Source organism: Prionailurus bengalensis, chromosome E4 (assembly GCF_016509475.1).
Source record: "Prionailurus bengalensis isolate Pbe53 chromosome E4, Fcat_Pben_1.1_paternal_pri, whole genome shotgun sequence".
Classification (NCBI taxonomy): Eukaryota; Metazoa; Chordata; class Mammalia; order Carnivora; family Felidae; genus Prionailurus; species Prionailurus bengalensis.
This window is the reverse complement of record NC_057360.1, coordinates 22,162,569-22,177,501: the sequence shown is the minus strand read 5'-3', so window position 1 is coordinate 22,177,501 and position 14,933 is coordinate 22,162,569. Positions and strand designations below refer to the sequence as shown.

Here is a 14,933-nt window from a genome sequence, read left to right as displayed (position 1 = left end):
TAGAGAATAACATGAGTTAGAGAAGTAATGGGACCCTGGTCACAAGTGAAGAAATCACCCTTGGACAGAAGGGCTGACCTTTTCCACAGAGATGGAAAGATAGAAAGGAAGGTTGCATTCATTAAGTAAGGTAGGAGGAGGAGAGAACTGCAGGCACAGGGCTTTGATTTTCTCCATGGAATAGGAAGCAAGATCATCAACTGACAATAAGATTCTATCTGATGAACGAAGTTAAATTTGGAAGAATCATTGGTGGCCAATGGAAAGAGACCAGAGAAAATTATATGAGACTTGATGAGTTAGCAGAACTTACTGATATTCATGGAACAAAAACATTATTAAGAATCAACTCTGACCTTTTTTATTAGCCTGAAACCCTGCTATACCCATATAAAAAAATTAAAAATAGATATTTTATAGAACTTGCCATATGTTTAAGAAATCACTTATTCTCATCAGAGGTAATAAAATTTTATCACTAGGAGCCCCTATAGCAATTAAAGGCCTAAAGAAAATACATGACCTTGTAAAATAAAGAGGTGAACTGCATGTTTGAATATGAACAACTCTTTTCATTAGAAATATACAGTTAGCCCTTGAACAACATGGAGACAAGAGGCACTAACCCTTCCATGTAGTCAGAAATCTGCGTATAACTTTTGACTCCCCCAAAAACTTTACTAATACTCTATTGTTGACCCAAAGCCTTACCAATAATATAAATAGTTGATCAACATATATTTTGATTGTTATATATGTTATATATTCTATTTTTACATAAATAAGCTAGAGAAAAGAACACATTATTAATAAGATCATAAGGAAGAGATAATACATTTATAGTACTGAATTATATTTATCAAAAAAAAAATCCACCTGTAAGTGGACCCATGCAATTAGAAGGTCAGTGGTATATCTAATTGGGACAGATCCCATATGGCAAAAAAACCTTATTTAGGCTACCCCTGAAGTAGTTCCTTCTTTGATGCAACCAGAAAATATTAGTCTTTGATGCTATCTGGAAATTTTTTAGTGATTATGAACATCATGCATCGTTATACAAAATTAATTGTTTACATCTATTTTCCCAGTTGGACTTAATAGCAGAGATTAGGGTTCATTGTTGCTATATTTTCATAATTCTTGTTTCTACATCTGGGTACGAAATAAACACTTAACAATATTCATAGACTAAAATCATTTATTTACTTCTTTTTAAGTGTTAAAGGACCATTGTTTCTTATAAGTTAAGCAAAGTTAATTTAAGTCATGAAGCTTTCAGTTGTAAATGGCAGAATTAAACTCAAACCAACTTAAAAATTATTTAAAGATATTTATTACCTACAGTGATTGGTGATCTTATGTTTTAGGTCTTAGGTATTACTAGATCCAGAGATTCTTCTCACATAAGCAAGCATCTATGATATTTTTTCTGTGAATCTCAATTCTGCTTGCTTTGTTTTAGATTCAGAACAGGCTGTCCACACAAGGTGGTAAGACCACTACCAGGCTATGTCATCCTCACTACCAGATACCAATAAAAAGAACACTTCTTATTCCCCAACACTTCCAACACAGTCCTGCAGAGGGCTCTCTGGGGCCCAGCTGCCCATCCTTGAGTGGATCATTGTGGCCAGGAGAACTGGGAACATCGATTGTGCCCTTGCCTTAAGCACACTCATAGAAATAGTTCCCAAGGGGTTTGGATCCCAGGATAACAGTAGGGGGAGCAGACAAAGCATACTGGAAGACAGGCAATCCACAGTTCACTATAATTACTTTTTGCTGTTATAAAGTAATATTTTATTCTCTTTTCCTGACATTTTAATGGTAAATCTTACTTGCTGAATCCAGGCAAGCCCTCGGGTACGAATCCTCTCTGGAGGGAGATACTTGCAAATTAATAATGCAGATCTAAGTGATACAGCCAATTATACTTGTGTGGCCAGCAACGTTGCAGGAAAGACTACAAGAGAATTTATTCTCACTGTAAATGGTAAGAAAGTTAACCATTGTTTCACAATTTAAAAATTTAGCCAAGGGCATTCAAAGAAATGATAACATTTTTGTTTCTTATGGGCACACTAAATAAATTCTTGTGGTTATCTTATTTTTTGAAGACAACATGTATTTGTATTATGGCTATATTCAAATGATATTTCAAAAAAATTAATTAAAGGTACATTATCTTAGAGGATAATATATGTCCAGTCATTATCAGCATATCCTGATGCTCTGTGTCATTCAGATAAGAGGCATTGAGAAAGTTACACTAAATCTCTGGATGACAGGTGGTCCATTATTTAGTTCTTTATTCATGTTGGTGTTGGGTGTATATGTGCTACAGAGACTGCCACAGGACTGTGATTTTCTCAAATATAAAATCTAAACACTAAAATGTGCCAATATCAGGGGAGATAATACAGGCTTTTCCCCATAATAGTGTCTCTGGTTACTATATGAAACTTTACAGAATATTGAGTGACCTACACAACTAATATCTCTAATACTAAAGTTAAAATTCAAGTTTTCTATTCCCATATGAACTCAACGATTAATAAAATACATACTCTGAGACTTGCATGATTAATCACAGATGTGCTTTTCATTAGACTGGCCCACTGTCTGTTCTTTATTTAAAGTGAAGCTGTTCCAGTGCTAACATTCCCTGACCATTATTTGGCCAAAGAGAAATAAGAAATATCATCTTTAATTTGCATCAGACCAGAGCTAATTTTTAGTCAAGCGTCTCTCCAGGAAAGCCAGATTTCACACACCGTATCAGGGATTTAAAACCTCCTTCCCCCAACCTGTGCTTTATTTTTCAACATGGAGTTTCTTGAGTAAGACTTTAGGAATTAAACCCCAATTCTGTTTATACTAACCTGAATTAGCTGCAGGCAAAGCTGTACCTGTGACTCAAAGCTAACCTTGTATTACCTCTTCAGAGTCTTAGTTCAGGCTGTGTTATTAATGTGAATGAAGTTTTCCACATACCTCTCTTGCGCAGTTCCTCCAAACATAAAGAGCGGCCCCCAGAGTCTTGTCGTTCACGTAAATAGGTCGACTGTATTGGAGTGCCTTGCTGGGGGTGTGCCGACCCCGAGGGTAACATGGAGAAAGGATGGAGCTGTTCTATCTGCAGGTCACGCAAGGTAACAGTTCTGGAGAAGGACGAAAAATACTGTACTAACTGAAATATAAATTCTTGAATCTTTTTTTCCAATGTATTGTTTTGGTCTTGTTATATTTAATACTAGTATCCTCATCTTTACGTGAGAATCAACACATACTATTTTAAAAGCATAATCGTAAGGCTTATGTCCAAAAACATAATGATTATATTTCCTCCAAGGGCACAAGTCCATCTGCTATGCATCTTTGCAGAACATCCCCCTTTTCCACCCAGGGTATTGTGAATTTCTAAAGCAGGAAAAGACCAAAAAAAAATGGATTTAACTATAAGTCTTGTAAAATACTCTCAGTCAGAATGTGAATAATCAGAAAAGGCTGATTCCGGGGACTTCACTTGTGATCTTTCTTGTAGATACTCCATCTTGGAAAATGGATTCCTTCATATCCAGTCAGCACATGTCACAGACACTGGACGATATTTGTGTATGGCTACCAATGCTGCTGGAACAGACCGCAGGCGAATAGATTTACAGGTCCATGGTAAATATACTTCTGTGAATGACATCTAATCTTTGGGTTAAATGTTCTTTGATAGCCTAAACCAGTGAGATCATAAAGACCTTGATATCAGGGGCTACGCGAGTGTACCACACTCTATTGCGAACAGTCAAGATCCATGTTTTCTCTTCACTGTGGCTAGCACCATCACAACACTATTTAAATTCACAGAGCCTGATCAAGTTCATGATTAGGGGGCAAGTTACCAGTGATTAATTTCAGTCTGGCAGAAATACTTCAGGTGGCATACTATTTGCTGAATGTGTTACCCTCCTATTTGTTGACTTTGTTTTAGTTCCTCCATCCATTGCTCTGGGTCCTACCAACATAACTGTAACAGTAAATGTTCAAACTACTCTGGCTTGTGAGGCTACTGGGATACCAAAACCATCAATCAGGTGGAAGAAAAATGGGCATCTTCTTAATGTAGATCAAAATCAGAATTCATACAGGTAAGGAATAATTTTTTTTAACTTTTTAATATTTGTTTATTTTTGAGAGAGACAGGGTGCAAGCAGGGGAGGGGCAGAAAGAAAGAGAGAGAGAGAGAGAGAGAGACAGAATCTGAAGCAGGCTCCAGGCTCTGAGCTGTCAGCACAGAGCCTGAAGCAGGGCTCAAACTCATGGACGGTGAGATCATGACCGGAGCCAAAGTCAGACGCTTAACTGACTGAGCCACCCAGACACCCCAGTAGGGAATAATTTAATTGAAAACCCCCACCTACTATTTAGAAACATTATTTTATTATTTTTTTTTATTTTTTTAACATTTATTTATTTTTGAGACAGAGAGAGACAGAGCATGAACGGGGGAGGGCCAGAGAGAGAGAGGGAGACACAGAATTCGAATCAGGCTCCAGGCTCTGAGCTGTCAGCACAGAGCCCGACGCGGGGCTGGAACTCACAGAGCATGAGATCATGACCTGAGCCAAAGTCAGACGCTCAACCGACTGAGCCACCTAGGCGCCCCTAGAAACATTATTTTAAAAAGAATTAACATTTCATCTCTATCAATGGGGACAGCATATACATACATACAATGGGGACAGCCTTTACATACATGTTTGAAGCCTATACATGTTTGAGGAATTAGCTAGTATATAGAGTATATATTTTTTCTTAATGTGAAATTAGTTTTTCAACCTAAAAGCTTTTTTTGAATTATAAGTTCAACTTCTCCATTCATAAACCTTATGAATGAAGGTCAGAGAGATCTGCAAGATTATATTCCTATTCTGCTTTATTTTTTAGCACCTTTTAGATTTTTATAAAGACAAAAAGTTAAAGCATCATTTGGTATAAAAGAAAAACTATTCTGTAAAATTAATACTAGCTGTAGCCGTAGAATAAAAAATAAAATTCTGAACCTTGAAATACACCTTAGGTATTTGATAGCATGAGGGAACATATCATTTTCTCCAATTGTTTGCATTCTCCCAGCTTTACTTCCAGTAGCTCATAATATGACAGTGTATGGTTTTTAAAAGCTAACCTAATCACTAGGAATTTCTGATATTTAAGATGAGCATCATTTATTGTATCTCAATTAAGTTAATGGATAGATACCTCGTCAAAGGATTTGCCAAATGTTCTCATAGATCTACTTTGACAATAATCAATTCTGATAATCAGGAAATATGAAACCAGGAATGTTTCACTTGGAATTCTATTGTTTCTCTCTCTTTATCACCCTTTTATTCTTTGGGTAGCGGGAGTCTAGTGACTTGAAGATATACACTCTATGGAAAATATACAATACCATTGAATAAAAAAGCATGTCAAATGTATTCCCATTAAATCAAATCATTTTTATTCCATCAGCACACACTTTGCAGTAAGAAAGTAGATATTTTATTTAGATTTACTTAGAATAATATATGTATATTTATTAAAGCTCTTAAATATTTGAAATGATCTAGATCACTTTAGTTTTTAATTGATTAGACATTAGAAAAAGACTTATTGATGTATGTACTATGCATCTCTAAGATGTCCAGCACATGTAAGGAGACATGTGAAGGAGGGAAACATGCAAGACAGACAGAGTTGTAATTACCCGTCCGTCAATGGAAATAATCAAGTACCAATCTACAAAGCTATTGTGAAATTTAGAGATAGTTTATGTGAAACAGTTGAGATGGTGCCAGAATGTATTCAATGCTCAATCAACAATAGCTGTCATCAGTGTGCCCATTTTACTGTATTTCACTTAGAAGAGCATGGTTGGTCATGGTAGAAGCATTCAGAAAATGCAGGATGCCCCCTTAGAACAATCCACCCAGCTGCTTCCTATAAATCTCAAGGTTAGGGCTCTGTTAACCCATTGCCCATATAAAAAAGTCTGATATATGAAGTATCAGAGAGACTCCTCATTTTAACATGAGGAAAGAATTCCATTTCCCTCAATTCACAACATGGTACCATGTTGAACCAACATTTATGAAAAATGATATATAGTACATCATTTCCTTGAAATATTTCTTCTAGGCTCCTTTCTTCAGGTTCACTAGTAATTATTTCCCCTTCTGTGGATGACACTGCAACCTATGAGTGCACCGTGACAAATGATGCCGGAGAGGATAAAAGAACTGTGGATCTCACTGTCCAAGGTAGAACTGGCTTACTGTATGGATTGATACTTACTATCATCATACATTTCATCATTCCACTACCTTACAACAGGGCTTCTTTTTCCACTTACCTAACATTCACTTTCAGTGTAGGAAAAGAAAGATGTATGATAAGAGTTTGGAAATCTGGAAGGGTCGCAAATGTGTATTTTCTTCTTGTTGTTATTGTTGTTTTAGTTCCACCTTCCATAGCTGATGAGCCTACAGACTTCCTGGTAACCAAACACGCCCCAACGGTGATTACTTGCACTGCTTCGGGAGTTCCATTTCCCTCAATCCACTGGACAAAAAATGGGATAAGACTACTTCCCAGGGGAGACGGTTATAGAATTCTGTCATCAGGTAAGGCCAAGCTCAGTGATTACACATCTGTGATTAGATTAATCATGAATAGATGGCTTCACCTGGCCTTTTTTTGGTACCCAAATAAAAGAATAAAATTCATTTTCATTCCTAGACTTAGGCACCTGGGGGGAAAGGCAGTTAGAGTGTGAAGGGGAATTAGAGAACAGGAGAGAAAAAAAATCTGGAAACAAAATAACAATAACTGAATATAATTGTGATCATTGGAATTTTATGTCCATACTTACTGATGCTAAGGTTTTACAAGTTCATGGGTTGCTTTTGAGTGAGCAATACTCCCTCCATTGGCCAAAAAGAATCTCCATTCACTTAACAAACATTTAATGCCTAAAATAAGTTAGAGACTCCACCGAGTTTCTGAGGTTATAAAACTAAGAGGGTTCTTGTTTTCAAGGTTTTTATAATTGAGTAGGTAGGGAAGGTTGGGTGATAAGTGCTAGGATGGGTAATTTTTGAGAGTGGTAGTAGCCATCATTTATAAAGTTTATGTATTGAAAGAGAAAAAAAATTCACCTCAATGAAAATATAGGTAATTCACACTGGTGTTTCTGAAAGCTGATCCCCTAAGTTGGGAGGGTGCATTGGAGATAAACTAAAGTAGCAACTAACATCCTGGGGTTTATGCATCTGTACATATTATTCTAAGGGAATTTATTTTCTCAATAGAAGAGAAATAATGGAAGATCATTCGCAGGGTAGAACTTGGCTTTTAAAGCAAAGTATTTTGGCTGTCTCAGAAACCTATATAGATTGGTAGCAATTAAAATCATAAAATAGAAATGAAGTACCCTTCAGCACAAGGTATTGTGTTAAGAGAACAGTTTGGAACTTTCTCAAAATATTAAACAGAGTTACCATGTAACCCAGCAGCTCCATTCCTAGGAAATGAAAACATATGTCCACACAAAGACTTGTATGCAAATGTTCATGCAGCATTATGCACAGTACACAAAGGAGAAACAATCCAAATGTCCACCAACTGGTGAATGAATAAACAAAATATGGATAATCCACACAATGAAATTCTATTTATCAATAAAATAGAGAAAAAAAATAGAGCAAAAATTGGCACATGCTACAACAGATGAAACTCACAAACTCTGCTCACAGCAAAGGTAATCGGACTCAAGCCATCTGTATGATTGCAAATGCATGAAATGTTCAGAAAGGGCAAATATACGGAGAATGTGAAGAGATTAGCGATTGCCTGGGGCTGGGGTTGGGAGTGAGACGTGACTGTAAATAGGATGAGATTTCTTTTTAGGGTAATAGGAATGTTCTAAAAATTAGATTGTGATAGTTGTGCCATGTAGCTGTAATTAAGCTAAAAATCATTGAAGTGTACATTTAATTGGGTGAATTTTATGGTTGTAAATTTTACCTAAATGAAGTCATTAATAATGACCAAAAGGCACTGTGTTAGGCACTTCAGGGGATGCAAGTATGCATATAAGCCAAGCACCACTATGCTATAGGGACAAAAACACAAAATCAGAGAAACCTAGTTTATTGAACCAGAAAAATGGTTGCAGAAAAAAAGGACACACTGTGCATAAAAACTTTTTTTCTTTTTAGGAGCAATTGAAATGTCTGCCACTCAGTTCAACCATGCTGGAAGATACACTTGTGTTGCCAGGAATGCAGCTGGTTCTGCACATCGACACGTGACCCTTCGTGTCCAGGGTATGAAGGTTACTTTTCATTAAAAGCTTGTTGGTTTTTCTTCAAGTCATGTTTATTCTTGAAGGGATGGATGTACTCTCTAGAGTTATGAAACCTGGTAATATCTTGGGAATATGAAAGATTGATAGGTACTAGTCAAAAGACTAAAAAAAAAAACAAAACAAAAACCTAACAGATGACAAACCACACAGAACAACCCCTAAGTTATTTTTTTCTTGAATTGCTGTAATCTGTTCCTGCTTCTAGTCTTGTTTTTTAATGTTTTATTTATTTTTAAAAGAGACAGAGAGAGAGAGTGAGAGCAAGTGGGGAGGTGCAGAGAGGGAAGGAACAGGGGATCTGAAGCAGTCTCCATACTGACAGCAGAGAGCCCGATGTGGGGCTCGAACTCACAAACCATGAGATAATTACCTGAGATCATGAGCTGGCTCAACCAACTGAGCCACCCAGGCGCCCCCTGCTTCTAGTCTTCTAATGGAAACTGCCTACAGTTGGAAGACTCAAAAAAATGTACTATGGTCAATATTTTCTTCTCCCTAGCACAATCAGATCACTAAAAATTTGGAAATATGAATCTGGGCATGTTTAACCCACGGCTACTTTAGATGTTCCTGCCACTAACTGGTGTCATTGCTTTCTCTGTTGATTGGTTCTTACAGAGCCTCCAGTCATTCAGCCTCAGCCAAGTGAACTAGACGTCATTGTAAACAATCCAATTTTATTACCATGTGAGGCAACAGGGACACCCAGTCCTTTCATTACTTGGCAAAAAGAAGGCATCAATGTCATCGCTTCAGGTACCTACCAGTGTTTCTATCAAGAAAATCACAAAAAACCAGTGTTTTATAATTCAGAAGTCAGTATTATCTTTTAATGAAAAGAATTTTTAATAAAAATTATTTTTACCCTGCTTTCACAATTGCAACGCAGGCAAAAGTCATGCAGTTCTTCCTAGTGGCGGCTTGCAGATCTCCAGAGCCGTCAGAGAAGATGCTGGCACTTACATGTGTGTGGCTCAGAATCCAGCTGGTACAGCCTTAGGCAAAATCAAATTAAATGTTCAAGGTACCTAAATAATTCATCTCTATGTCTTCATTGCAAAGATGCTTGTAATGATGGATGCCACATTTCATTTATCTAAAATAATGATGCTGCCATAGTTGTCAACATTCTGAGTTTACATTATACAATGCGTTTTTCTATCACTCTTATGAAGGAGAAAAGTTAATGTCTGGGGATTTGGGGGGAGGGTCCTTGTTTGTGTAAGAAAACTGAGGCATCTCAGAGTAATTTTGGACTTCTACAAACTTCCATTTGGTACTCTATTTCATTGTGGCACATAATTAAAGTGATTTTTAAAACCATTCTCTCCAAAATACTGCATTGGATACATTATGAAACACTACATTGTAATACCCACTCCAAAAACAAATCATAATTTTTCAAGTCATAAATAAAAAATCATGAAACAAAAAAATCATAATTACAGTTAAGCAATTTGACAGGCAAAAATTATTCTGTAGACAAAGCAGGGTTTTTTTTTCACATTGAACTGTTATTTTCTGAACACAATATTCATATTTGCATACATTGTTTTTGTGAGTGAAGAAGACACCTGGAGGCAGGTTCTGAGCTACTGAATTTGCATTAGCTGATTTTGAATTTCCTTATAGTATGATTTTCCTATGATGAATTAATGACTAGAGTAAAGCTCACCTAACTGCACATCATAAATCTAATTTCTTTATATTTTTCAACATTTTCTCAATAAATATTTATTGGAATAATAAGTGGAAATACATTAAACATTACAGACATGATGCTTCCCTTATAGTGTGGAAAAGGGAAAAAAACTAAACTACCAAATAAATGAAATAATTGTAAGTTCTAACGTGTTAAGCAGAAAAAAAAAAGGCTGAGATGGAATCATGGGGAAACATAGGGACCACCTTACCTTAGTGGCTAAAGTGGGCTTTAAGAAGCAGCCTTCTCTGAAGGGGTACCATTTAAGCTGAGACCTGAATGATGAGCTAGGATGAGCCGTGCAAAAGTGGCAGAGTGTCCCCAGGAGAGAGGGCAGCATGTGCAATGGCCCCAAGGGAGGAAAGAGTAAGAAAAGAAGCATGCCAGTGTGGTGGAGAGCAGTGAAGAAGGAGAAGGCTGGCAAAATGGAAAGGAAGTCCGAAAAGAAGGCGGGCCAATGCATGGAAGGTCAGAGGGACCACAGAAAGGTTGTACTTTCTTCTCCATGCAGTGGGAAGCCTTCTAAGGGTTTAACCATGTTGCTTATCTGGCTTTAGGAAGATCTCTTTTGACGTTGTGTAGGTATTGGTTTAGAGAAGGGGCAAGGCTAGAGCTGGAGGAACTCTTTGGGTCCTCCAGGCACCGCGTTACAGGCTGGGAGTGGGAGCGGCTATGTAAATTGCAGGGGTAAATGAAAAAAGTGATGGATAAGATACTTTTGGAGATGTAACTGCCAGGATGGCTGATGAATCAGATTTTGGAGGTTAGGAAAAGAGAAGAATTAATGATGTTTCCTGGACTTTGGGCTTGAGCTAGTGAGTGGATGATAGTGCCATGGGGAGGTGCAAGGGGAGGAACAGGTTTTAGAGGAAGGAAGACATGATTGCTGATTGATCCTGTTAGAGGTGGGAAACTATTAGAAATCCAAGGGAGATATCAAATGGAATTGAATATTTATGGATCCAGAGCTCGAGAAGTATAGTATAAGATATAAATTTGGAAGTAATCAGTGTATTTCAGCCCACAAGACTGGATCGGAATTTGGACAGAAAAGAACTAAAAACAAAGACCCAGTACTGTGCATTGTTTAAGAAACAGTCTGAGGAAAGAGAGGATGCTAGAAAAGAATACAAAGGAGCAGGCAGAGATGTTGGAGGAAAGCCGTATGAAAACTAGGAGAGGAGATCATTTCAAGAAGGGAGTGGACAATTTGTTGAATGTGAGTGAGAGGTCAGTTGGGATAAGGACCAATAAATATTCATTGGTTTTGGCAACATGGAGATCATGGAAAGAACAGTTCCATATAGGAGGGTTTTTTCCTTCACTAATTGATTAAAATTGATTAAAATCTGAGCAGTTATGGGACAAAGAAACACAGTAGGTGATTAATAGCATTTCAACATTTCAAAAGCAACCAGAAATAACTGCATGCTTTAGAGGCATGAAAATTCTGAACCAAATCTCTCTTCTTGCAGAAACAGTATATAATGGCAAATACAAGCCCAACCAAATAATGTTGGCTGATATAAATGATTTTAATATGGCTATTTGTATTCTTTCACAACTTGTTGATTTTATTTTACTCATCACCAGTAGTGTATCTTAAAATTTGTTCTCTATGTGGTTGACCACATCTCCATATCCTCTGGAGATACAGCAGATAGTTCTAGGTCTCCGGGACTTGCTATGCACAGAGTGTTGCCTGGATCAGTGGATCTCTGAGATCTCATTTGTGATTCCACTACACATTCTGAATATGGTAACAGTGAATACTGTTGGCTTTGTTTCTCTCTTCAACTTTCTTGAATGGGTAGTAGTTTTTGTTGTTTGTGGGTTTTGTCTGCACATGCTTAAAAGGATATTTTTACTGTCATTGTCCTCGGCACTTTGTCACTTCTCTGGACTTTCAGTGACACGGGTGGGTCATCCTCTCCTTTCTTTCCTGTGTACTTGTGACTAGTTTTTCCTCCTTTGTGTTTGATTGCTCTCTCACAATTATTTAATATTTCTTTGAGGCTCAACAAAAGATCCAGGCCAATCCCTAAATGGTAATCAACCTACTGTAATCACTAGGAAGAGAATTCCTTATCATAAGCTCTTCCATAGCTTTCTGAAAAAGTGGGAACAGTTTTATCTGTATAATTCTTTTCCATGATCTATTCATTTATTTATTCAGTCATTCAAACAGTACTTTGTTAAATGTGGCCACTGTATTTGAGACACTAACCACTGTAGGAAATATTTGAGTAAAAGTATCTCTCAGCAGTGGAATGATTTTTAAACCTTGAAGGGGTCTATTCTGAAAGTTTAGATAGCTGAAGTGAATCACATAATACAGTATGTTAAAGAAAATGCCTCTGTTGACACAACCTAAATTTTCTATTTTCTAGGCATGTAGCATCAGGAACATATATTTATGCCCTCATTTAAAATCGATTATCATTTACATTTATTAACTATGTAGAGAATAATTTTCTGAAAGTGGCTCAAAGAATTTTCTTTGCCAATGAAAACAGTATAGTGATCCTTCAATGATAATACGGTAAAGTCGGGATTTTGTTTCTTTTCAGTGTGACTTCACTTTGCTGGAGTAATACCCTAGTGTATGCTTTTAAGATAAACTTTGTATCTTTTAGTTCCTCCAGTCATTAGCCCCCATCCAAAGGAATATACCACAGCTGTGGATAAACCCATCTCCCTACCATGTGAGGCAGATGGCCTCCCACCACCTGATATTACCTGGCATAAAGATGGGCATGCAGTTATGGAATCAGTCCGCCAACGCATCCTCAGCTCTGGGGCCCTGCAGATAGCATTTGCTCAGCCTGATGATGCTGGCCAGTACACGTGCATGGCAGCTAACGTGGCAGGATCAAGCAGCACGAGCGCCAAGCTCACTGTCCATGGTAGGTTGTTTGACATTATTTCAATCTGCTACATTGCCGTGGCAAAGAGAAAAGACCACCAAGAAAAGATAGGGTGAAAGTCAAAGCCATGCAAAACCCGTATTCCAAAGTGGTGTGTGTTTGTGTGTGTGTGTGTGTGTGTGTGTGTGTGTGGTTGTGTAGGTACACTTACCTTTCTAATATGTAGGCTCTGGTTATTTGTGTGGGCAAAAGAAAAGCTGTGATTATATGTGTGTGAGAAAGATTTCCTTAAGATAGCCAAAATAATTAATGTGTTGCCAGTAATCCCCTCATCTTATGCTTATTGGGATTTATACTTTGGCTACTGATACTATTTATGGGATCCATTTGTATTTTGTGATTATTCTGCTTTACTTCTCAAGTTGCAAATGATATTGACTCTAACCACCATGTGAGATACATTATAAATATAGTATGAACCTAATGAGAGTTAGAAATCTATTTGCTTCATTATTTTAAAGTAGCAAAATATTTACAAGTATATTTTTGTAATAGAAAAAAGATCTTTGTATTCAGACAACTAACAAAATATCTAAGGATCAGCATTGAAATATTTTACATGTTAATGTATTTTAAACTAAAGATAGACCACCTATGGATATCAATGTTAGGAAACAAACTCTTTTCAACTGCTGTTTTTAGAGGTAATTCTTATAATGGTGAGTTTCTGCTTTTTTCTTCTTTAAAAAAAATTTGTGAAAGCTGTTTTTTATCTTTCAGGTGTATTTGAATTTTCTACAACTTCAGCATTAAAGTGGTGATTTCAAATAGACACATTTTTAATTGAATAAATAAATAAATAAATAAATAATAGCCCAAATTTTTAAATCAGCATTTCTGAGTTTTTTAAATACTCCCACTGGTTTATACCTGCTGTCAGTTAATATAACTGAACTAATCAACACACATTAGTTCTTTAGCTTCAAATAAATAATAGTTCTCCTTCTTAAATATTTGTAGAAAGTTTACCAAAATTGACTATATACTAAACAATAAAACAGTCATTAATATGATTTGAAAATAAGGCCACAATTCCTGCCCATAATGCAATAAAGCTAGAAACATGTAAAAATCTTTTAATGCCAAAACCTCAACCCCAGGCAAATTTAAAATAACATTCCAGTTAACAAGCAGGTCAAAGAATATGTTTTTATTTTCATGTTATTTAGAAAATAATAAACATAAGGAGTCTATATATCAAAATGTATGGTGTGTAGGCCAGGGTTAAAATCAAATATAAAATCATAGCCTTAACATTTTCATTTTGAAAAAGAATGAATTGAAGTAAATATACTAATGTTGCAACTTTGTAACCACAAGCAAACTTGAAATATCAACCCCTAGGAAACCAGGATAAAGGAGCTAATAAAAATACAGTATAAATTAATTAAAAATGAATCGAATATTTACGATGTTCCATTCAGCAAAATGCATTTTTGTTTTCCCTATTATCTATGTTTATGCATATAATCAGTCATATAAGATTTATATATTTACTCATATAATCAAAAAATAATTTTTGCTGAATACAACTTTTGTCCTGTCACTTTTTAAAATGCCACTAAAATTAATCTATTTCTGATATGTTGGAATAATTCCAAAATTCATTTGGGGGGTGTATTTTTACTTTTTGAGCCAAGTATTCTTAATACTTTTATTTATTTATTTTTAAATATATGAAATTTATTGTCAAATTGGTTTCCATACAACACCCAGTGCTCATCCCAAAATATGCCCTCTTCAATACCCATCACCCATTCCCCCCCCCGCCCCCCCCCCCATCAGCCCTGAGTTTGTTCTCAGTTTTTAAGAGTCTCTTATGCTTTGGCTCTCTCCCACTCTAACCTCTTTTTTTTTTTTCCTTCCCCTCCCCCATGGGTTCCTGTTAAGTTTC

General features: G+C 36.4%; 1 protein-coding gene across 3 annotated transcripts in view; it reads left to right on the top strand.

The window, feature by feature from the left end:
* Window positions 1–14,933, top strand: part of HMCN1 (hemicentin 1) — a 465,703-nt gene that overhangs the window by 393,330 nt on the left and 57,440 nt on the right. For all 3 annotated transcript variants that reach the window (XM_043568168.1, XM_043568169.1, XM_043568170.1), the window contains exons 72-81: window positions 1,855–1,996; window positions 3,011–3,155; window positions 3,548–3,675; window positions 3,989–4,145; window positions 6,181–6,302; window positions 6,501–6,665; window positions 8,262–8,369; window positions 9,029–9,166; window positions 9,300–9,434; window positions 12,749–13,018. In XM_043568168.1, coding sequence (XP_043424103.1) covers window positions 1,855–1,996; window positions 3,011–3,155; window positions 3,548–3,675; window positions 3,989–4,145; window positions 6,181–6,302; window positions 6,501–6,665; window positions 8,262–8,369; window positions 9,029–9,166; window positions 9,300–9,434; window positions 12,749–13,018 — 1,510 coding nt within the window. The remainder of the gene's footprint in view (window positions 1–1,854; window positions 1,997–3,010; window positions 3,156–3,547; window positions 3,676–3,988; window positions 4,146–6,180; window positions 6,303–6,500; window positions 6,666–8,261; window positions 8,370–9,028; window positions 9,167–9,299; window positions 9,435–12,748; window positions 13,019–14,933) is intronic.